Raw genomic sequence first — 25,210 nt, forward strand, 5'->3', positions numbered from 1 at the left:
CAAAGACAGACTAACCAATGGAATAGAACAGAGAGCCCAGAAATAACCCTTCATATATTAAGTCAAATGATTTTCAACAAGGATGCCAAGACCATTCAGTGGGGAAAAGGACAATTTTCAATAAATGGTACTGATGAAACTGGATATCCACATGCAAAAGAATGAAATTAGACCCTTACTTACCACCATATACAAAAATTAACTCAAAATGGATTAAAGACCTCAATGTAAGAGCTGAAACTATAAAACTCTCAGAAGAAAACTTAGGACAAAAGCCCTATGACATTAGATCTAGCAATGATTTTTTGGATATGACACTAAAGGCACAGACAACAAAAGAAAAAAAATAGCCAAATTGGATTTCATAAAAAATTTTAAATTTTGTTTATCAAAAAATTCTATCAACAGAATTAAAAAGGCAATCTATAGAATGAGAGAAATTATTTGCAATTCACATATTTGATAAGGGATTAATAACCAGAATATATAGAGAGCTCCTAAAATTTAACAACAATAAACAAAAACCAGATTCAAAAATCAGCAAAAGACTTGAATAGACATTTCTCCAAAGAAGATATACAAATGACCAATAAGCACATGAAAAAAATGCTCAACATCATTAAATTAGGGAACTGCAAATCAAGACCGCAGTGAGATACCATCTCACACCCATAAGGATGGCTACTATCAAAAAAAACAAACAGAAAATAACAATTTAAAAAATTGAAAATAAATACAGACACTAAAATGCATAGTCATCCAGCTATTCCAGAACATCCTTATTTTATTTTTATAGATTGTCATCAAATTTTTTTAAATGTTAGATTTCCAGTTGTCAAATAAGGCATGTGAAGACCATCCAGACTCCCACATCCCAGCATGAAAAGCACTCACATGATTACATAATCACAATAAAATATCATGTGTATTATGGAAAGGACAAATATATAGAAAAGTGATCAAGCCTAGTCAAAAGGAAGGATAACATTCCAAAGGACGGAAGATAAGATGAGGAGAGATGTGTTTTAGGCAGAGGAAATATGTGTAGTTAGGCCCAGAAGCAAAAGAAAAGTCTAGCACAATCCAGGAATAAAAAGTGTTCAGTATGGCTGGAAACTATGGTAGTCATCCAGGTAAGAGATGATACTGCATGGAATAGGGTAGTTGCAACAAGAATGGATACAAATGGACAATACTCAAGCTAATTAAAAAGTGAAAGAATCAGAAATTGGTGACTCTGAGAAGAACAAGGAGCTAAGAAGGATACTAATAACAGCTGACTTTAAAAAAAAAAAAAGCTCATCATGACCCAGGCATTGCATTAAGCACTTTACATAAGCCATCTCATTTAATTCTCACAATAATCTGCGAGGTATTTACTATTTTAGAAATGCTGGCTAACATCCAGTGTTGCACAGATTGAAAATAGCAGTAGGGCTGCAATCAAGGACTATTCACTCCCAAACTCATGCTCATAACCACTATCTAGATAGTCTGTCTTCAGCTGGGTTGGTGGTATAGCCATTTACTGAAGAATAATGGGAGAGGATGTGTTAGGGAAGGAGATCAAGATAATGAATATTTTTAAACACCCTAATGGAAATGGACATTATGTATTATTTATTGGTTTCATGATCTAAATATCAAAAGAAGTTTTACTGTTTATCTTAAGTTAAATAGGTCAAATATTAAAAGCATTTAATAATAAACAGCAAATGAAGTTAGTTCTATTCACCCCAGTGTTTCTCAGTCTAGCTACATGTCAGAAACACTCTTAGAATTTTTTAAGTCAAGGCATGTCTGGACTTCACCCCATGGAATAAATATATGGAGAGGTAGCTGTATTTCTCTAAAACTTCTCAGAGATGCCCGTGCTGAGAGCCACCATTGTATATAGTTTATGGCAGTGTTTTTCAAAGTGGGAGAGCTAGAGTGTTGGCATTAGGAATTCGGGAGTACTTATTAAACATACGAATTCTAGGTCCCTTCCCGTGCTTCTAAATAGAATCTTTGGGAGTGTGTTCCAGAAACTGCATTTTAATTGGCTTCTCAGTTATGTGTGGTATTTATCTGCATTCGTATTATAGAGGTATTTATTAATAATACAAGCTATACTATTAATCTTCCAAATGTGTAATGCTGATAAGTGTATACTGAAGACATACCATTTTAGCATCTAATAAATTTATGTTCCTTTTTCTTAAACTGTTTAAAAATATAATATTTCATTTCCCATCATTCCTGAATTGGTTCCTATTGTACGAAAGAGAGAACACAAATCCTTGAATCAGCAAGGACTGGTGCTCGATAATGGTGTTCCAAATAATTTTGCATATCAGAACTGTACTGTGCCCATTCATAATAAATCTAGGCCAAAGCAAGTTTATGGGAGCTGTTTCCAAATAAAGTTTTCACAGAAAACATTTTCAGATTTGTTTTCCTGTGTCAGAACAATGAGTGCAATATGAATGGATTTTTACTCCTCTTATGCTCCAACATATTGGTTGTTTAATAATGCTCGTGAACTTTTGAGTCTCCCCAGTAGCTGGCCTCCCATGTTCTGTTAGTTAGGGTGGTCGTGAACAGTGATTCAGAATGTGCACAGCACAACTCCAGGGGGCGTCATCCATATTATGGTCTATGATGGTGCCAACTCCCAAAGGCAGGAATTATACCCCAAGGGAATTCTTAAATTCTAAATTAAGTCTTATTTTACTACTTTCTATTACATCTCATTGGAAATTATAGCCTTTACTTGAAATGGTACATGTACATTGTTGACTAAAATAACTTGAAAGCACATTGGTAAATAAAGGAAAGCAAGGCAAGTACTCACCAAAGATAACGTCATTGATAATTTGGTTTTTAAAAAAAGTGATGAAGATTGTAGCAGCTAGTCACAAAAAATGTTTATACAATTTTCAAAAATACTAAATTTTAAAGTTCTGATTTTTCCTTAATGTAGCTTTAATTTAAAATGCAAAGATTTAAGATTGTTTATTTTAATCTTGACTGTTTAAGTAAACAATAAAATGCTTTTTAATTCATTCCCAAGGCTATAGTTTGTTATTACAAAAGCTGAAGTCCCACTTAGAGAATATGTTATTCTATTACAGAAATATCTGTTAATGATTAAGTAAATGTTTTTATCAGTTTCTAGTATAGAAATTTTCACTTTACATTTACATTAGAAGCAAGATAATACATCAAAAAATTTCAAGAACTTTGACATGATTGTTACCATTTAGGGATATCTAGTTTAAAACAAAAATGTGTACTCAGAAAAATCAGGTGTTTCTCTTTTACTTTTGATTTATTTTGCTTTTTTTAATCTTCTAAATCCAAGTATTATAAAAGAGTCTAAATGTGAAATAACTAGAAAAGAGTACTATACTTTAACTTTTAAAAGTTTATAGTAATTATATTTTCTTAGCCATATATTTTAATTATATTTTACTTTACTCAATCAGTATGTGATTATGCAAACAGATTTTGCAGTATTTACTGAACATAGTAACCAAAAGTAGGTCAAATATTTCAGATAATAAAAGGCACAGTTTATAAGCTCATAAACCTGTTTTATGAAGTACTATCATTTTAATTTCAGTGTTCTAGTGAAGACAAATATATTAATGTTCTTGAACCTGAAAAATATATTGAATATTGATAATTAAAATCCACACTTGCTTATTTGAGAACTGAGAACCCATGAGACCTTCCTAATACTCATCCCGCTTGCCTCCCCAGCTACGTGCTTCATTATTCAGTTATAGCATTCTCAACAGTTCTGTGAAGGGAGAGAAATACCATGTACTAGACCTACTATGTGCCACATAATGTGTGAGGCAGATGCTTTTATGAAATCAGGAGGGAAGGAGAAGAGACAAAACATAAATGAGACAATTTTTTCACCACTTGATGGTTCCAATAAGCTTGACATTATTGATCAAAAGTATTTTCAAGGATTTTTCTCTATATTTCATACATCCATTCTGATTCTCCCCCCAATATTATGACTGCTTGGTTATTGGAGATATTTTAATGAATAAATAATTTCAAACGCAAGCAAACAGTAGAACCTACCCTGCATGGAAAACTGTTTACCAAAGTAAGCATAGTCTAATGAAGGTAAATGCCTCCTTTGTAGATGCGAAATAACATTTGGTCTCTTTAGCATTAACGTTATTCCTACAATGATACACAGGGCAACTCCATATTAACCTTCTCAGTGACATCCAGGGATTAATTTTTGGCACAGAGAAGAGTAAGAAATGGAAGCTGGTAGAGAACATCCCAAATTAGTGGTATATTAGAGAGTAGATAGAAGTGATAAGTCTGCAAGTTCACAGGAAGAGGGGGAAAAGGTAAAGCTCTTTTAGTCATTTCAGGTAGGATATAGTTGCTGTTTGCTAACTGTGTGTGCATCTAAAAAAGCAGAATGCTCAGTTTTTTGGTTTTCTGGTTTTTGCTTTCTCTGTTTTTCCTCAAAGTGATGTATATTCCCAGTTCATTCACATTACCTACCACTCAATAAATATTTTCTAAATGGATGAACTAGTGAGTATTTCTAAGAGTCACTTGTGTTTAAAGACACTGGACGATGCCGAGTGAGTGAGAGTTGTTCTGAAGTGATCAGGGGCCAGATATGCAAGAAAGGCCATAGTCTCCTCATCTGCGAAGTGCCTGCCTATTCATGGGTTGCTATGAGGATTATTTGAGACCGCAAGGCCCTTGAGAGAGTACCAGGCATCAAATAAGCCCTAATGGTTGCTAGTATCATTATGTTGTTACCAGTGCTACAATAACTGATGCTTTATGTGAGGCCAAAGTGTTTTGGAAGCTTTGAATGTTATGACAAAGAATTTTCACTAGTTCAATGGAAAATGCCACTGTTATCTTGATAGGGATTGCATTTACTCTGTAGATTGCTTTTGGTAGTATGGTCATTTTAACAATATTCTTCCAATCCAAGAATACAGAATATCTTCCCTTCTGTTTGCATCATCTTTAATTTCTTTTATCAGTGTCTTACAGTTTTCTGAGTACAGGTCTTTTGCCTCCTTGGCAGGTTTATTCTTAGGTATTTTATTCTTTTTGATGTGATGGTAAATGGGATTGTTTCCTTAATTTCTCTTTCTGATAGTTTGTTTTTAGCATGTAGAAATGCAATAGATTTCTTTTTTATTTTTTTTAAGATTTTTTAATTGAGTTATAGTCAATGTGTCAAATTTTACAATGTGTCAAATTCCAGTGTAGAGCACAATTTTTCAGTTATTCCTGAACATACATATATTCATTGTCACATTTTTTTCACTATGAGCTACCACAAGATCTTGTATATATTTCCCTGTGCTATACTGTATAATCTTGTTTATCTATTTCTGTATACCAATTTTGTATCCTGTAACTTTACCAAATTCTTTCATAATCTCTAGTAGTTTTCTGGTGGCATCTTTAGGATTTTCTATGTATAATATCATATCATCTGCAGACAGTGACAGTTTTACTTCTTTCTTTCCAATTTGGATCCATTTTATTTCTTTTTCTTCTCTGATTGCTGTGGCTAGGACTTCCAAAACTATGTTGAATAAAAGTGGCAAGGATGAGCATCCTTGAACTTAGAGGAAATGCTTTCTGCTTTTCACCATTGAGTATGATGTTACCTGTGGGTTTGTCATATATGGCCTTTATTATGTTGAGGTGTGTTCCCTCTAAGCCCACTTTCTAGAGAATTTTTATCATAAATGAATGATGAATTTTGTCAAAATCATTTTCTGCATTTATTAAAATGATCATGACTTTTATTCTCCAATTTGTTGATGTGGTGTATCATATTGATTGATTTGTAGATATTGAAAAATCCTTGTATCCCTGGGGTAAATCCCACTTGATTATGGTGCATGATCCTTTCAATATATTTTTAGATTCAGTTTGCTAATGTTGTTGAGGATTTTTGCATCTAGAACAAATAATTACAAAATTTGTATGGAAACACAAAAGACCCCAAGTAGAGAAAAAATCTTGAGGAAGAACAAAGGTGGAGGAATCACACACCCTTACTTTAAACTATACTACAAAGCTGCAGTACAACCAAAACAGTATAAACAAAAATAAACACATAGGTCAATGAAAGAGAATAGAAAGCCCAGAAATAAACCTATGCACTTATGGTCAGTTAATCTACAGAAGGAGGCAAGAATATACAATGGAGAAAAGGCAGTCTCTTCAGTAAGTGGTACTGGGAAAACTGGACTGATATATGTAAAAGAATGAAATTAGAATATTCTCTAACATTAAATACAAAAATAAACTCAAAATGGACTAAAGACCTAAATGTAAGACCAGAAACCATAAAACTCCTAGAGGAAAACATAGGCAGAACATTAATTGACATAACTCATAGCAATATGTTTTGGATCTATCTCCTAAAACAAAGGAAATAAAAGCAAAAATAAACAAATGGGACCTAATTAAAGTTAAAAGCCTTTGTCCAGCAAAGGAAATCATCAACAAAAAGAAATAACAACCTACTGAATGGGGGGAAATATTTGCAAGTGATATGACCAATAAGGGGTTAATATACAACCTATATAAACAGCTCATACAACTCAACATCAAAAAAACAAACAATTTGATCTTTAAAATGGCAGAAGAACTAAATAGACGTTTTTCCAAAGAGGAAATGCAGATGGCCAACAGGCACATGGAAAGATGCTCATCTCTAATCATGGAAATGCAAATCAAAACCACAATGAGATATCACCTCACACCTGTCAGAATGGCCATCATCAAAAAGAACACTAATAGCAAATGTTGGCGAAGATGCGGAAAAAGGGAACCCTCATACACTGTTGGTGGGAATGTAAATTGGTGCAGCCACTATGGAAAACAGTATGGAGGTTCTTCAAAAAAACTAAAAATACAACTACCATATGACCTAGGAATTCTACTCCTGGGTATATATCCAAAACAAAAAACAAAAACACTAATTCAAAAAGATACATGCGTAAAATTGAAGTGAATGGTAAGAATTACACTATTTTTTAATTAGCAAGCTGAGATGGAGAGATTGTTTTTACTAGTACTTATAAAAGGGGAAAAAAGAGCTAAGATTAGAGGTCAGAAATATTTTACCTACAATTTTCTTTGTGGTTCTTTAAATTCCATTGTAACCAGGTTATTGACTTTTTAGCATATTTTTAGCATATTGACTGCATGTGTTGCCTAAACATTAGAGAAAATTAGCAGACTCTCATCTGCTGATTTTTTTTAGGTATGTGGACACTTCTGTCTGTCTCAAATGCACAAATTCATCAAAATCTACTTATATTCCTCTCTTCCAATGAGCCTATCTTGATTATCCCAGCCCACAGTGATATGATTCTTCTGAAAATTTAAACTGCTTCTTTGGTATATTGTTCATTTGATGCACATGAGCTGCCTTGAATTATTCATTACTTTTTAGATGGATAAGCATTTTCTTCCAAATTAGTTGTGAACTGCATGGTGGCAAATGTTACACATTATGTTTCTTCATATTCCTCTTATGCTTATACTGTTCTGCCCATTGTAGGTAATTAAGTACATTTGTTAATTGGTCAGCAGTATCACATCCCCATCCTCATCATCAGTAGCATTTACTGAGAAAATGACAAGTCTTTCTCTAGAATAGCAAAGAATGTCCTCAAAAATGCTTAACACATATTTTTCTTGCATCATACAAAGGAAAGGAAATATTCTCTCTTGTACTGATGAATTCATGGGCCAGCAGAAGCACAAAAAGGCAGTGTGATCTAATGAAAATTTTAAGGGATTAAAAAAAATCGGAGATCTTCATCCTACTCCTTCAGGCTTCACTAGCAGGCTAACCCTAGGCAGCCCAGGGTTATCTTGGTCATTGCTCTATTTCTTCATCCTGCAAAATTGCCACTATGGCAGTTTCTTTCCTATATATACCACCAGGCTATACTGTGGGTATATGAAACAAATAGAAAGAAGATAATCCACTTTAAAAGGTAAATTCCTCATTAAAAACCAAATTCTTGTTCACTGTCATCTTAAAATCACGTTCTCAGATAGGAATTTCCAAGGGGATAAATGGTTTTTTAAAAGACATTCTCTGTGGAATTTCTATTTAAACAATCCCCTGAACGTGCCTCAAAGGTAATAAAGGCCCATGCTCTGCTTTATGGAGCCACACTAGAGTGATTTACTTGCCTTCCTGGCTTATGAGATCTTGAATTGAAGTTCCTGAGAAACAATCCAAGAAATGATCGAGGTCCCAGCAAGGAAAACACAAGCCCACGCTGAAACCTAATTTATCTGAACTGTTACTGTTGTCCCCACTCTAGAGATTGTACTCACTCTACAGATTGCAAAACTGTCTCACATGAGTAGCAGATAAGTTAATTTTTGTGCAAGTCATTATGTAAAGACATTGTTTTTAGGTGCTTAACGCAGAAAAATTGAAAAAGCTCATCTATTAATCTATTTGCTTTGCTGGTGTTAATAAGTATATTTTTATGAAAACAATGAATTTGCCATTTCATATTGGAGTGATCCACATTCAAATTAATATTTCTTATAATCAAAATATATGACTTGAGCTAGATGGTGTATGTTATGTTCTAATCTTCATTAATTAATAAGAAATAGCATCAACTATTTCTGTGGCTCTGTCTAGCAAAAAATGTTTGCTATTTTGATGGGCTTAAAATGCCTAAACAAATCATACAGGCAGAAAGGGCTTAGATGACTTGATATTTTAAATTGACGTCAATATAAGTAGACAAGTTGGTGTTTTGTCTTAAAGGTAAATGCTACTGGGTTATTTTGGCATAATTATCATAGTTAAGAAAAAAAGTATTTTAAATGGGCAGATAACAAAGATAAACACACATTTATTATTTTTTTAATCTTGAGATCATAATTTTGTATTTGCACATTACCCTTAAACCACATCCTGCATGTTTTGAATTTCAGAGAGTTTAGGATTAAGGGCCGTTCTTTTTATCTAATGCTTATTCTCAGAGTTTGTTTTGATTTTTTTTTCCCTAGAATGATACATAAGAGTTTTAAGTTCTTTAAAGATCCTCTGGACTTATGAGCAAAGGAAGAGGAGGATCAAGATGATCTTATTTTTATTTAATATTTATTAAGCACACAAGTTATTCCAGAATTTTTGGAAAACACTAAACTAAAATAGCCTCAAAAAATGTCTTTGCCTCTTAGATTTTTAGATTCAGATGTCTAATCATTCCTGTTACTTTCCTTTTACACATGAGGAAAGTGAGTCACAGAGTTTAAGTTGCTCATTTATGGCTGCAAGCTAACTAGTGGCAGAACTGTGAGTAGACCGTGGTGTTTTCACTCCTGCCCAGTCTAGACTCTTTCTACTGTCCCAAACTGCCACTCGTGACAACTAAATGTTTCCAAGAAGGATAAATATGTACAAATACATTAGAACGTAGGGAGATTAAGGACAAAGGTGGTGTCTTGGTCATCGTGCGCCTAGCACACAGTAACAGTAAACACTTTATAAACACACATTGAATAATTGAGCTGCTGACCGATGCTCATTTTGCTCTGACATTGGAGTCAGTGCATCATCTTTGGCTGAGGTAAGCATCTTAATTGGTGCCTGGCTGTTCAGTTAGCCTCAATTTTGTGGTCTCACTGGCAATAAAGGTCACAAACTCTTCCTGCCTAGAGGGAAATAATCTCTATAGCACTGGTCTTGAAGCTCTTAATGCTCAAAGTGATCATACAAAGGTCCCTGTGCAAATAGCATTTTACAAACCCCAAGGTGATGTTCCAACACAGTCCCTTACTGTCCTGTTCTGTAGCCCAGATGAACAGACAAGTCCACACAGGTTCAGATATTTCTATCACAATATACCCCTTAAACAAGATTTTTAGAAACCAAGTAAATAATTAAAATATTACAAAATTAAGCCAGGTCATGTAAGTTATATCTAAGGTAATATTACACTTATATTTCAGTCTAAATCCAAAAAATATGTATTTGATCCCCGCACAACTAGAATGTGTGTGAGAACAACCTTCCCCAATAGGATGCTAAGATAATAATCGAGGCAAATGGGCACCCTCTTTTAAAATGATGCTTTTGTTCCAAATCCTGTGATGAACTAAACTAAATCACATGAAGGATGCCTTTTGGTCTGAACTAGATTTTGTCCTAAGTGACCCAAGACACTTGAAATAGACTGAGAGGAACTTCGTGTCTCCTTTTCACCCAAGCCCTCTCCTATAAATCTTTGTTTACCAGTCTAACAAGAAAGTGTTGGCAAGAAAACAAGCCAGAATTTCTTTCTAAAGCCAAGAGGAAACTAGCTAATCTATTCGGCCCAGTCTTTCTCAGTGTGTGATCAAGGAAAAGAGACTGCATGCCCCTAGCTCCTCTGCTAGACACACATCCTGGAGCTGGACTCATCCCTTCTCCTTGGGGGTGCTATGAGGGAGATGATCGCTGGGGGTGGGAGAGCTGGTGAACTTTGGCTGGATCTTCCTCTAGACAGAAAAAACAAATTACACATAGAAAAGAAGAGGCTGCAGCCTGTTGGGCAATACCCACGGGTTCCTGAGTTCTAATCCCAGCTCTACCACCGCTTATATGAGTGAGCTTGGCCAAGTTATTAACCAGTTCCACCCTAGACACTGGGGAAGGGTTGCCACCTCTTTAACTTTTTCACATCACTGTCAGGGTGGTAGAGGGGCAATAGAGTATAATGGTGAAGAAAATGGGCTCAGGAATCAGACAAACTTGGTTTCCAATTCCAGCTCTGTCACATCGAGCTATAACCTGGGGAAACTACCTCTCTCAAGCCCCAGTTTCCTAATCCGTAAAGTGTGCTTGTTTAGTAAGCTCACTGTGAGTACTGGATGAAATAGTGCATGTGAAGTGTTTAGCACAGTTCATGGCCCAGTCTGCACAGTGCATGACCCAGTCTGATTGTTCGCTAAATTTTGAATTTGATAACAATATCCGAGGCTTGGATGTGCGCTTAGTGTGGGAAGAGGAGGCCTTTCAGCCACCTGCAATCTAAGACTCAGGGTCACCTCGGGCACCTAAATAACAGTTGCTCCTTCACATAATTCAGCCTAGGGCCTTAGGCTATGACACCGGGTATCGCCAACAAAACCTCCGACTAATCATGAATGTTTATTCGCTTGAAGTTTTCATTTCCTTCAGGCTCTTTGCAGGTGTGGGTAAGAGGCTGGGATTTGAGGGTCTGGGGTATTGTTGCTATATCCAGTCTCACTACCTTTTCTTCAACCCTAATGTAGGTTAAATTTCCGTTTACTGCCTAAAACATGACTAAATAGAATTTATGTCTGCTCTGCTTGTATTGGTTGCAGCAGCCCTCTAGCCCTGAAGGTTAAGGCAAAGTCCTACACAGTTCAGTGGTCCTTTCTGTGCTCGCCTCCACTTTCAGCACAGCACCATCTGCTCAAGCCTCATACGTTCTTCTCTGGGAGACCTTTCAAATTCTTCAGTGATGTCTTCAAATTAAAACTCACCGTAACTTTGTTGCGTGAAACTCCTCAGTGACTTCCTATTGCCTTTAAATCAAATTGAAAGCCATTCTTAGAGCCCACTTAGCCTACAGAATTGAGGTCCTTCTTAATCCCCAAATGTATCTCATGTCACCCCTTCCCTGTCCACTTCTCCATTCTCACTATAATCCAGACACAATGACCTTTCTATCTTTTGAACAAGCCAGGTGATTTCCTGTAAGAGGGCCACTGCACTTGCTGCTCCTTCTGCCTGGAATGTTGTTCCCCAGCATCTTCGCATGGCTTTCTCATTGTTCAAGTTTCAATTAAATCATGTCCTTCTCAGAAAGGATTGTTTCAACCTCCCTATCTTAAGTATCTATGTCCTTTCCAATTAATATCAACTTCATTGTTCTCACAGCACAATTTCTCTACCTGCAGTTATTTGTTTACATATTTATAACTCTTCTTTCCCTACTGAAAAGTGATGCACTGAGAGCAGGGACTTTATTTATTATCAGTGTCTGGAGCAATGACTTGCTCATGGACTCTCAATAAATATTCGCTAAATGTGAGAATGAATGGTCTGAAATGTTCCTTTAATAGTAGGCTGGTCTCCACCAACTCCCCTTTCTGTATCTCTGAAATGTATTCAGCATTGAATAATAATGTCTAGGACTTTGCTACTTTTATAACTTATCTTTTACATAATCCCTTTTACACTCCATATGGTCACCCTGAATTTCACATTCCAGGTAATTCTACTGTCTCCCCTTACTGATCGCTTACTGATTGCTGGGAGGGGCACTATCATCTCTCCTTGGGGGTTGAAGAGGGAGAGGTGGGACACTTACTAAACCCTTGGATAGGCTCTGGTTTGCTCCAGAAGGTACTCACTTCCAGGCAGCATTGCTTGGAAGTATCTTTTAGATCATTCACAATCTTGTATAGAAGGAGAAATATGGCAGTTTGAGTTTTCACAATCCCACTATGTGCCTAATTTTTACATAGGGTTGAAGATATCTTCCTAGAGAATGTGTTCATTGTTGTAGCAACAATTTACAACTAATTGGAGACATTCTTCCATGCTTGCTGGAATGTAGTCTGGTGTATCGGAGAGAGCAAAGACTTGAGTTAGTAAACCTTCATTCAAAGCTCCAGCTCGGCAAATAAGTAGCTGTGAGTCCTTTGGCAAAATATTTAATATTTTTCTTATGTGATTAAAAGATGGAAACAGAAATGCCTGACTTACTTAATAGAAATATAGGCAAAGCCCCTGTCACATAGAGGATTATCAATAAATGGTGACTGTTACACTTCTCACCATCAAAGCATGCAGATGACTTATGCTCATGTTGAGGTTAACATTTGGAAAGTGGGTAGAAGAAAGGTATTTTTATTTTCTCTTTTGGTCATTTTTGCATCTGATCAATAAATATTATTATATGTCTTCTCTGTGCTGGACATGAGGCTTGACTGTGGAGGAGCCAAGATACATGACAGCATCCCTGGTCACAAGCAGCTTACAGTCTAATATGGGACAAAGCAGTCAAGAGACCAATAAGATATAGTTTAGGGAAAAGCTAAGAAATGGGTTCTGTGGGGACACCACACAGGGGTGAGAAGATTCATCCACAAAGTCCTCCAAAAAAATGAGTTCTGAGAATAAGAGAAGTACCCAGATGGTAAAGAAGTTCATTCCAGATTTCTGTGTAGTGAAGTCGTCTGTCTTCTTCATTAGACTGTGAACTCCATGAGGTCAGGGTCTTATTTTGTTCAATATTGTGTCTTCAGCACCTAAGACAGCACACAGTACACACTGGTCTCTCATTAAGTATATGTGAATGAGCCCCTTTAAAGCATAGTATGATTTACCCTATTCAGAAGGCTATATTAAAAGCTATAGATGAGTTTTTTAACACAGAGTTGTAGAGAGACAATGAAAAGACTTTCTGAAGTTGACAGAATCCAGTCTATAATGAGAATGATAAATAATTTACTTCACATTCATAGTCAATGAATTTTAAAGCCTCACTATATAGTAAGTTCAGAGATCAATTTATAGTTTCTCCTCAGTAAGGAAGTGGTTTTAATCCATAATGTCTTCTTAATTGATGAGACTCTATTCTGGCTTTGTCATATCCTCACTGTCAGGATGCTGTTATCCCACTGAGATGACTACATTCTGTCAGCCTCTCCTATTTCTCATTTCTTAGTCTTTGATTGCGTCTGAAGCCCTTTGGTCCAAACCAATACACCCTGCAAAATGCTAAATGCTTAGTGGTTTGCTAAAGAGAATCCCCATTCAATGTTGTAGTCATTTTTCTGTTAGGTTCAAGATTGTCTCTTATTCTCCTAAACAATTGTATTACCCCTGCAAGATGGACGTTCCATCCATGTTGATGGTGGAAAGGAAATAAAAATCCCTTTGTTCATAAGAATCACCTTGTTTTTGGAATCTGAACTGAAAGCAGAACCTCCCTTTCTGCCTTCTACCCCCACAAGCATAGCATAGGCTTCACAGTAAAATGTTTGGGTACAAACCCCAGCATTATCACCAACTATTCCTCGTACCTTTGTTTAGTTGCTTCAGAGCCTCTTCCGTTCTTCTCTCCACCTTACTTTCTACCTAGAGTAGAGAAGGGATGCTGCTTCTGTGGTAGTACATGCATGGTATCTGGGTTCTAGCCCCAGCTGGGTTTGGCCAGTGTGAGGCTGCTCCTTCTGTGAGATTACCTGCAGCTGTCTCTGTCGCTTGACATCAAGTATCTGCTCTTCTCCAGGCTGCTCTCAGTCTGTAATCCCTCTCTCCCTTTGGGTTCTGATAAATTCTCCCACCTGAGGGTGAGGAAAAGCCGGTGGCAGGAATAGTTTCAATACTCACAGCCCTGGCTTCATGCAGTGTCCTAAGTGGTGTCCCTACACACCATCTGTTAACCCCTGTGTAAATAAATAAACGTTGCCATTGTTGCCTGCTGGAATTCTGACCGACACACTAACCATACGAGCCTTGGCCTTAGCACCTCCTCTTGCTTTAGTTTTCTTATCTGTAAAATAGGATTAATAATAGCACCTACATTGTGGGCCTTGTGTTAGGATTAAATGAGACAAAATTTGGCACATAGTAAACACTCTCCAAAAATTAGCTCTTAGCACTACTATTATTTTGTTGCCTGGTGACACTTACTGTGAAGCATGATTAAATAAATAGCACCCTGACAAATTATCTTGTTAAACTTTGTTTAATCACCTCAAATCCAAAACCATGTTGGTTATACACCTTCTTTGAACCAAGATCCAGGGGAAATATTAAGCATACAAAGTTAAATAAAGATACAGTCTCCAGCCTGCATGGACCTCAAACACTACAATATAAAGTAGGAAGTGCAAAAAGAAAAGTATTTTAAAAACTGTTATGGGAGCTCTGGTGACAAGCAGAGGAAATGCCCAGGATTCTTCTATTTTCAGAGAGAAAATCATTGAATGTGAGAAAAAAAGATATTATTGAAAGTTTGAGGAAAGAAGATATGAAAAAAAATTGGGAGTGTGGAAGAGAGGAAGAACTTATCATAGACAATTATGCAAGTGCTGTGGGTCCAAAGGAGTTTATGGTCATTAATATTTATGAGACCAGTCATTATAGTTTTATTTTTCTCTAGCCAAACTCAGTCATTGCTATGCAAAAACAATAAAAGGAAAGTTGGGTTGAAACAGTATTTGAGTTTTTTCAATGAGCATAACAGGATGTGTGCAAGGAATTTGAAGGGCTATGCAGTGAGCAGTTATGATACTGCACCATGGAATCTTAGCTTCATAGGAGAAAAGTGAGTACATAAAGAGGGTAATAAACAGTGAAACGTAGTGGTTTAATGAATTAGCAGCTCTAAAGGATTTTTGAACTGGGGCTTCCAATGTATGTGAGCTAGAAAGATAGGAGATGAAGGTCAGAGAGCAGTATGTTTGGAAACAAGACTTTGAGGATCATGTGTTTAAAGAAAGAGTAGACATTCATTGCAGAAAATTTAGAAAATATCATGCTATAGGAAAACATGTATACTACATGCATACACATTTGTGTGTATGGGTGTGTTTCTGAAGTTATTACTTTCCATTATCCACCTATCACTGTACCAATGACATCAGATGTGATTATTATTTAATAATTATAACTTGATATCTAAATGCGAGTTTTGCTGTTTAGCCTTCCTTTTCAAAATTATTTCAGATAGTCTTAGCTGCTGTCGTCAAAGCAAAATTTTAAGTAATCAAAAGTACCCCATTGGTAATTTGCCTAAAATTTTAATACATTTATTTTATAATAATAAACTTCCTTCAGCAATATAGCCTCTTCACTTACTTTTTATGTTATTTTAGAAAATTTTTTCATAAAAAAATGTTTGGAGGAATGTTATAATTTTTAAAAAGCACAATGCAAGTAAAGATTGCATGCAAAGTAGCTAGTAGATTATTTATTGCTGAGTAAAACCAATCAATTTTTGTACAGATATTTTGTATTGGATCAACTTATTGAGCTATCTTAGAAATTTTTCAGCTAGCTATCTTGGATTTTCTACGTAAACTATCAGTTTATATGTAAAATATGATTTTTTTCTTCTTTCCAGTATTTCAGCATATATACTACTTTTAGTATTATTTTCATTTACTAAGGTTTCCAAAACATTTTGGATAACAGTGAGATCAGACATTCTTAAGTTATTCTTATCCTCACTGGTGATGCAAAAAAGAACCCTTTCAAATATGGATATTTTTGTAAACTGAGAGAGAAAAAAATAATAAAGTCAATGATTCCCTTCAGAAATCAAATTGAATCTCCAACTGTCAAAAAGTGAGCAAAACTCTTAGGTTATTTATAGTAAACCCTTACAGATTGCAAAAAAAAAATGGCCACCATTCTCCACTTTGTCCTTTATCCGTGCAGTGATATCCATCCATCCTTTGCAATGATACTTTGCAACTCCTCTCATCAAGAGAAGAAGTCACTCTGCCTGCCTCTTGAATCTGAGCTAGCCTCTGACCTGCTCTGGGCAACATTATGTGGAAGTAAAACTCTGCTGGTTCTGAGAATAAGCCTCTAATAGGGAAGACGAAAAGCTGTGTTCAACATAACCCTGAGAATTGTGTGACTAGTGAAAAGATATTTTTAAGTGCCACTGAATAAGAAAATAATTTCAAAATAATTATCAGCATTACAATTTTCAGAAAATAACTTGTTTCAGAGAAATTTATAGTGACAGACTTTTGAAATGTTAGAAAACAATTGTTTGTCAGAACTTAGACTCCATTTGCAAAATGATTTCTTTTCCAAAACAAAAGAAGATTCCCTAAAACTAATGGTTCATAAAAGCATTCCAGAGTCTTAAAATTCTAAGAGATAAAAATTTTTTCTTCATTTGTCTTTATCAGGGGGCATGCTGACAGTCTCAGGGGGGATTACAAGAACTTAGCTTGTCTGACGGCTCTCAGACCCTGAAATGGATGTTTCTGTTTTTGTGCAGCCACATACTGCTTAGCATGCTTTTTTTAAAACTTCCTTTGGCTTCACTGTTGAAAAAGTCCCGTTTCGATGTATCAAGTTTATGTCTCCTCATTAGGTTTTGGCAAGAAAAATCAGGCAACACATGTACTCAACTCATAACAAGTTTATGAATTTGTATTTTAATCCACTTCTGGGAAAAGACAAGCAGTCAAAGATCCAAATGATATATTAATGGTCTAAATTGTACTTTAATTCATCTTTTCCCAACACATGAGACATAATGAGGACCTAAGCATTCCAGAAGTCTTTTCAACTAACACTGGTTCACACTTGAGGTCACAGACCATCTCAGTAAAGTCTCAACTGCCACATGCTCCTTGGTGTCTGAGCCCCCGCTTCAGTATCAGGAATACTTGTATCTTGATATTTATCAATAGCTTGTCTTTCTGTTTTTCATTGTTGTTGTTTACTTAAACAAAAATTTGTGTTTTCTGCTTAGGTTGCAAATACATATAGACCATTATTCATGGTTGCAAATGAATATCATTTGATTTAATGATATACTTGTGTTGGTGAAACCTTGACTTTTTTTCTAGAAAGGATTCAAGGGTTTTATGTAAGGACAATGAGCATTTCAGAATTTTTCCTTTTATAAACATAACATCATCATTTAAAAGAGCCCTTAGATATAAAGTATAGTTTTCATGTGTCTTTTGGGAAATTAACTGTGATTAAAAAGGTATTAGAATCATATATTATATGATTCTATTTATAGGAATAAAAATAGAAAAGGAAAATCTATAGAAATACAAAGTAGGTTAGTGGTTGCCTGGGGCTGGGAGTGGGAACAGGGGTGACTGAAAATGGGCACAAGGGATGTTTAGGAGGGTGATAAAAATATTCTAAAATTAAATTATGTTACACAGCTCTACAAATTTACTAAAAGTCATTGAATTGTACACTTAAAACTTTAGGATGAATTTTATGTTATGAAACTATACCTCAATAAACCTGCTTTTTTTAAAGGAAATTTTATTAGAGAAATGGAAAACAATTATTTATAACATTGTCCAATTACTACTGAAATGATAGAGGGCTCCAAATAAGAAAGCTTTCAGTTACTGAAGTAGATCACACTCAGGCTGAAATAAACCTGGTTCTTCAGAAGGGCTCCATTAACCTACTATGCCCATTCTGGGTACCAGAATCATGACTTTATTGTCAATTAGGTCCATCCTGTATAATGCCTGGAAAGACTGCTTAAATTTTAACTTTAAAATACATCCAAAGTTTTAGCTGAGGATGCCTAACTTAACAAAGGAACTGAACCAGGCACTGCGACCTAGTCATTATTACACACACTTAGGCAATGAAATTCTGATACAATTATTCCATTTCCTTTATCCCTAAGGAACTGATAAAACCCTTAACATAATATAACTACAATAGTAACAGTAACAGTAAAATGTTTTAAAGCAATAGATAATATTTACTAAGTGTTTACCATGTACTCACCAATGTATGTGCTTAGCAAAAGTAGTCTTAATTCACACAGCAACTCTAAGAGGCAGGTGTTATGACTATTTCATAATAGAAGAAACTGAATCCTTAAAAAGGATAACTAGCTTACCAGTGTCGCAGAGTACGCAGGTGGTAGGGCCAGCATTTGGATCCAGGTCTGTGTGTTCATTGTGTGGTGGTTAGGAACATGGGCTTCATGGGAAGCCGCCCTGGCTGTGAGGGTGTGAGGGTGTGAGTGTGGGTGCCTGCCCCATTCTCTAGATACTTGCTCTTAAGGAGTTTCTCAAACTCTCACACCTCGAACTCCTACATTTATAAAGTGAGGATATTAATGCTATCCAGCCATTATATGTAAGTAAGTAAGATGATAGAAAGTTCCTAATACTTTGCTCAGAACATTGTGTCTTCTTAATAAATGGTAGCTAGTAGTATTAATGGTAAGAGTAATTAGTATTCACTTTGGAGGAAAATACACTTTTTTCTGAATGGATATATTAAATTAATTAATCAAGAGTGTTGGTTTGCTTCATTCTAATTCTCTAACTATCTCTCACCTCTTCTATCTCACTATTTTTTCTATAACCCTATACTATACTTTTGTAATTATGTGTTTCTAAAGTTAAATGTTGAATTGTCAATAAGAAAAAAATAAACAACCCAATCCAAAAATGGGCAGAAGACCTAAACAAGCAATTCTCCAAGGAAGACATAGAAAAATGATCAATAGGCACAAGAAAAAATGCTCAATATCACTAATTATCAGAGAAATGCAAACCAAGCTACAATGAGGTATCACCTCACACCAGTCAGAATGGCCGTCATTCAAAAATCCAAAAATGAAAAATGCTGGAGAGGCTGTGGAGAAAGAGGAACCCTCCTACACTGCTGGTGGGAATGCAGTTTGGTGCAGCCACTGTGGAAAACAGTGTGGAGATTCCTCAAAAGACTAGGAAGAGACTTAACCATATGACCCAGTAATCCCGCTCCTGGGCATATATCCAGAAGGAACCCTACTTCAGGATGACACCTGCACCCCAATGTTCATAGCAGCATTATTTACAATAGCCAAGACATGGAAACAGCCTAAATGTCCATCAACAGGTGACTGGATAAAGAAGAGTATATTTATACAATGGAATACTACTCAGCCATAAAAACCGACAGCATAACGCCATTTGCAGCAACATGGATGCTCCTGAAGAATGTCATTCTAAGTGAGATAAGCCAGAAAGAGAAAGAAAAATACCATATGAGATCGCTCATATGTGGAATCTAAAAAAAAAAAGCAAACAAAGCATAAACACAAAACAGAAATAGACTCACAGACATAGAATATAAACTTGTGGTTGCCAAGGGGGCGGGGGGTGGGAAGAGATAGACTGGGATTTCAAAATTGTAGAATAGATAAACAAGATTATACTGTATAGCACAGGGAAATATATACAAGATCTTATGGTAGCTCACAGAGAAAAAAATGTGACAATGGATATACACATGTTCATGTATAACTGAAAAATTGTGCTCTACACTGGAATTTGACACATTGTAAAATGATTATAAATCAATAAAAAATTTTTAAAAAATGTTGAGTTGTGATTTCCTGACTATAACCAATTACTATACATCAATAGTTCTAAGATTTTTTAAATGATTTCATAAAGCATGTTGTTAATTAGGAAAATGTTTCATTTTAGCAATTTTTATTTCACTCAAAGTTTTTTTAAATATACTTTTACACATATGTAGCCATACTTGGAAAGACATGAGTAAATGAATTTGCTCTGTACAGATTTGTGTGAAAACAGCTCCTTATGATTATTTTTTCTAGGTTTAAAATGATAGAAATTTTACCTGAACATTTTGTTTCCATTGAAAATAAAAGAAATCGTAACTACAATGATCACCAGAATTCCCATTAAGAAAGAAACAACATTTGCATGTTGCTTACAAATTGGGTGAATAGGGCAGAAGGTTAGGCTTGAAGAGAACCTGAACGTGAACTAAGCAGTTCCATGCACAAGAAAGGAAGAAAGGAAGAGATTTCGTTTCTTCTGAGGCCTTTCTCTGGCTGCAGGTGGCCCCTCTCACTGTGTCCTCACATGGTCTTTCCTCCTTGCACACAAACCCCTGATGTCTCTCTGTGTGTCCAAATTTCCTCCCCTTATAAAGTCTGATTGGATTAGGAGCTACCCTAATGGGCTCATTGTAACATAATTGCCTCTTTAGAGTCCCTATGTCTAAAGCATTCTCTGAGATATAGGGGTTAGGGTTTCAATATCTGGATTCTGAGGGGTTACAGTTCAGCCCATAATATTATCATTACATTTGTGTATTTTATTTGTCCTACCTCTTCCATATTTTTCCTCTCCCTCCTTGCCTTCTGTTTCATTGATCGATCACTTGTCCTCATTTTATTGTTTCCTCTTATAATTTAAAGGTGATTTACACTATCTCCTGTAGTGACCCTTCATTTATACATACATAGCTATCAAATTCTAAAATCAATCAACATAGCTGCCCTCATTCTAAAAAATTTAGACATTCCAACTTTAATTATAACTCCTTCCAAACATACATGTTAATGTTAATAAAAACAAATATAATTTAGACATACTATTCTTTTTATTACAGAGGATATTATTTTATACATTCAGTATGTGTTTATATTTAGGTAAATGTATTTATTATATTCTATCCTATTCTTTATCTCTTCTTTTCTTTCTTATCATTTTATTTTTTAGCTCTAACCTTCCAGCTGGAGTCACTTTCTTTTGCCTGAAGTACATCCTACAGAATTTATTTGGGCAAGAGTCTGTTGTTAGCCAAGTCTCTCATTTTGCAGGGGTCTGAAAATATCTACATTTTGCTCAGTACAAAAGTGTTTTCCCTGGATGTATAATTCTGGAATGATGCTTTTTTCTGGACACATTAAAAGGTTTTTATCCTTTTTTGTTTGTCTGTTTCTCAGCTTTATGTTGCGGCAGTAAGTCCTGTTAGTCTATCTGAAAGGCTGGGTTTGGTTTCCTGTCACTCCCACCCTGACATGGTCATGAAGCCCTTGCTGAGATTCCTTGAGGTTGGGCAAATGTCTTCAAGGCAAAGATGACTTTAGGGTTCTGCTTTCCTCTCTGGGCTCCTGCTTTCACTTAGTTTTTGGACTCTGAGTATTCATCCTTTTCTTGCCAGTGCATCAATGCATGGTACAAGTTGTTTTTTGATTTTCTCCACAATTTGCATTTGTTTTCAGAAAGAGAGTCAGTTAAAATATCTGGTATGCCATTCTGCTGGAAAAATTAGGCTGGTCCATCTCTCATTTAAAGAAAGAGAGAGACAGAAACAGACAAAAACAGAGACAGAGAGAGACAGAGGAACTTTCTTTTGTAAGTAGAGTTCCATTTTGAAAATAGAGGATTTATTTTGGAACTTTTTTCCCTCTCTCTGTCCCTGCGTGGCTTGCCTAACATCAATAGCAGCCCTGATGGAATAAAGATTACAAGCACCTTTCGGACTGCAATATGAAATATTGATAGCTCATGATAGCTCATGGACTAGTTTAAGGAAGGGTAGCAATGCTAGTTATTGGTGAGGGTCTCAAGAAGTCTCTCTGTGTTACTATCCCTTTAGTTTTTTGTGCTGTAAAAACTATAAACTAAGTAACTAAAAGCATGGAGAAGTCTATAAATTTAACTGGGATTATGTAGGGGAGTGAGAGGGACTAAAGACTGAGTCTATATAAAATTGAGCACAGGAATAGCAATGCACGTTAATTCCTCCAGCCTATCTGTGGGAAATATCACTAATCCATCACAGCACTCCTTCTCCCTGAGCTTAGAAAGTACCTCAGAATCCTTTTTAGCGCAGTATTCTCAGCACCCAGTGCCTTACCAGAGTAGGCTAGAAGATGAAACATCAGCAGAATAACAAATATTTGTAAATTGTGTATCCATTCTTCCATTTTTCAGTTGGCGTATTGTTAGTATGTTTTTGTAAGTGTAGCAGGGAAAATAAGTATTTCAGTTTTCTAACTTCACCCTTTTGGAGGCTCTGCTATCTAAGATAACCCATATTAGTGTTTCATGTAATTGACTATACAGTGACCCAACAAGTAACAATCCAGTGATTGCTTGAGAGGAAAAGGAAGGCTTGTATACAGGTTCTTCCAGATTTAGAACTTTGCTGTGAAATTCTACACTTTGATCTAGATTTGGAAATGAATACATTAAGAGCTTTTCCAATTACAAGTAGGGTTTTTCCCCTCTTTTTTCCTTCCCTCTAGAGTTTGAGATCTATGTCTATTGGCTTGACAGGGGAGTGACTACAGTTCCTCATTTATATCACATTGTTTCCACTTCAGGGCTTTTTTTACTAGCTGTCTCTTTTGCCTGGTAGACTGCTATTCTAGATATTACCATGGCTTCCCTCTTCTCAGCCTTCAAGTCTTAGCTTGAGTGTGATCTCCTCAAGATATTTTCTGATCACTCTGCCTAAAGTAGCCTTCACTGCCACCAACTCCTTCTCTAGACAACCATTTTGTGTATTTGCTTTATGACATTTATCCCTCACTATAAGTATTGTTTTCTTTTCATGTCTGTTGTCTGTCTCCACTTAGCTCAACATAACTTCTGAGAGATCAGGACCTTTACTGTTTATCACTGTATCTTTGGCACCTACAACAATGTCTACATGCAGTAGCTGCTCAATGATATTTGTGGGGAAATTAAAACTTTCTGTATAGTTTTGACCTATGGAATTAATTTTTTAAAGAAATTTTAATTTGTAAAGAGATTTTAAATTTGTAAAGTCATTTTTTGACTCTTATGATAATAAAAAGAAAGGACCCAACTTCTGTCTATAACAGAAACTATATAGGTGTTCAAATGGAAAAGGAATGTAGTGATTAGAAGGACAAACACGTAAGCCTGGGTTTTATCCAGGTTTTTCAGTTTACTAAAGGTTGTGTGTGAGATACTCAACCTCTCTGTTCCTCAGATTTTTAATTTACAAAATGATGACAAAGAGAAGACAATGGGGTTGAAGAAAAAGTAAATAAATGAATGTATTATAAACACTGAAAATAACGTCTGCCTTAAGGAAGATGTCTATGAATTATTTATTGATATTGTTATATAAAATTATTGTAAGTACACATTATATACATGTCGAATTAGCTTTTCATAAATTTTCTCATCTGTCAGGAGAAAATAATAGTACTACTTCATAGGATCATTGTAAGGGTGAAATGTAAAGCACTTAGTATAGTATATGGCACATGTATCACTCGATAACTATAACTTTTATTACTATATAAAATTTACTCAAATGACTTGTATTCATTTACTCTCTCCTTTCTCTGTTTTTCTGTGTTGCCAGTCCGTGATCTTTATTCGTGACAGAAATTCTCATGGGCAGGAGGTGTCAGGATACATCGACTATGCCCACAGGCTAAAGACTGAAGATTTTGAAGTCTACTTTAGTGGGAAAAAAAGACTTCTTCCAAGACCCACGGATATGAGGTAAATTGTACACGTTTCTCACACCTTCAATGAGAACAAGCTCCTCGGATGTAAAGATAAAAAATTTTTATTTTATGTTCTGCATTGTACCTGGAATGCTCATGTATATGCAGTAGGAAAGTGGTAAGAGTGGTTTAGATTTTAAAAAATATACGTTTTAAGACGGAGAATAAACATAGATGCATTTTTTTCCATGAACAACCTGAGGAAGGGAATTCAGAGATGAGATAAGTAAATTCTCCTTAACATTCCTTTTAAATGATAAGTAGAACGTAAAAATTGCTACTCTCATAAGGCTCTTGCACCACTTGGGGCTCTGTCAAGAAGCAGTCCATCCAGCACATTCTCCTCTCCCTTTTTTTTTTGGCCACCAACTGAAGTCTGGGCTTCTGACTGGCTCACCCTCATTTACTCTCATCACTGGCCTGTTCTGGGATCCCCTCCACCCACAGTAGTCTTTTTATTATTGACCCCAACCCTTTCCTTTTGAGCCTTTATTCCATCACATAGGATCTACTCTACCATGTCAGTCTATTTACAGATCCCAATACTTCCACCAGCTTTTGAATAGCTCTCCAGTTAACCTTTTTTCCTGCTGTCTCTCACTTATCAGAGAACATAGAAGCAGTAGCAGCATTCTGCTTTAACTCTCCACTGCTCTGCCCAGATCATTATTTGACCCCTATGACAACACTCAATTCCTCTGACGCCCCTGCCGTCTTCCATCCATCCTTATTTTATTATCTAAAGACTTCCTAACCATTTCTTGGATGTACCCCTTTTTCTGTTCAACCTAGATGCAGAACAAATCATTTAATTTCCCTCTTGCAATCATCCCTGCTGCCCATGTCTTTTTGTGCTTTGGTTGTAATCTATCCTGCTCACCCTTAGATTGACCCAGTCACCCTCTACCTGCCTCTAGGACTGGACCCCCGGGCACGGCTGAAGGAAGTTTTAGGAAATTTCACAAAGTTGGCTGCTACTAATAATTAATGGTCTCCAAACTCAGCCAGGACCTTTCTGGCCCTCAGACACCCATTTATGTGCTTTTTATCAGTCCTTAATTTCACCCCTCAACACACACACACAAAATATTCTGGAGCTTCACCACTCCCTCAAAATCATTGTTCTCAACTGCTGACCCTGACTCCTGTCCATATAC

General features: G+C 35.9%; 1 protein-coding gene across 2 annotated transcripts in view; it reads left to right on the plus strand.

The window, feature by feature from the left end:
- Positions 1–25,210, plus strand: part of CFAP299 (cilia and flagella associated protein 299) — a 493,878-nt gene that overhangs the window by 393,682 nt on the left and 74,986 nt on the right. For both annotated transcript variants that reach the window (XM_072942181.1, XM_006198219.3), the window contains exon 5: positions 23,906–24,048. In XM_072942181.1, the coding sequence (XP_072798282.1) occupies positions 23,906–24,048 (143 nt within the window). The remainder of the gene's footprint in view (positions 1–23,905; positions 24,049–25,210) is intronic.

Source organism: Vicugna pacos, chromosome 2, assembly GCF_048564905.1.
Source record: "Vicugna pacos chromosome 2, VicPac4, whole genome shotgun sequence".
NCBI classification, from domain to species: domain Eukaryota; kingdom Metazoa; phylum Chordata; class Mammalia; order Artiodactyla; family Camelidae; genus Vicugna; species Vicugna pacos.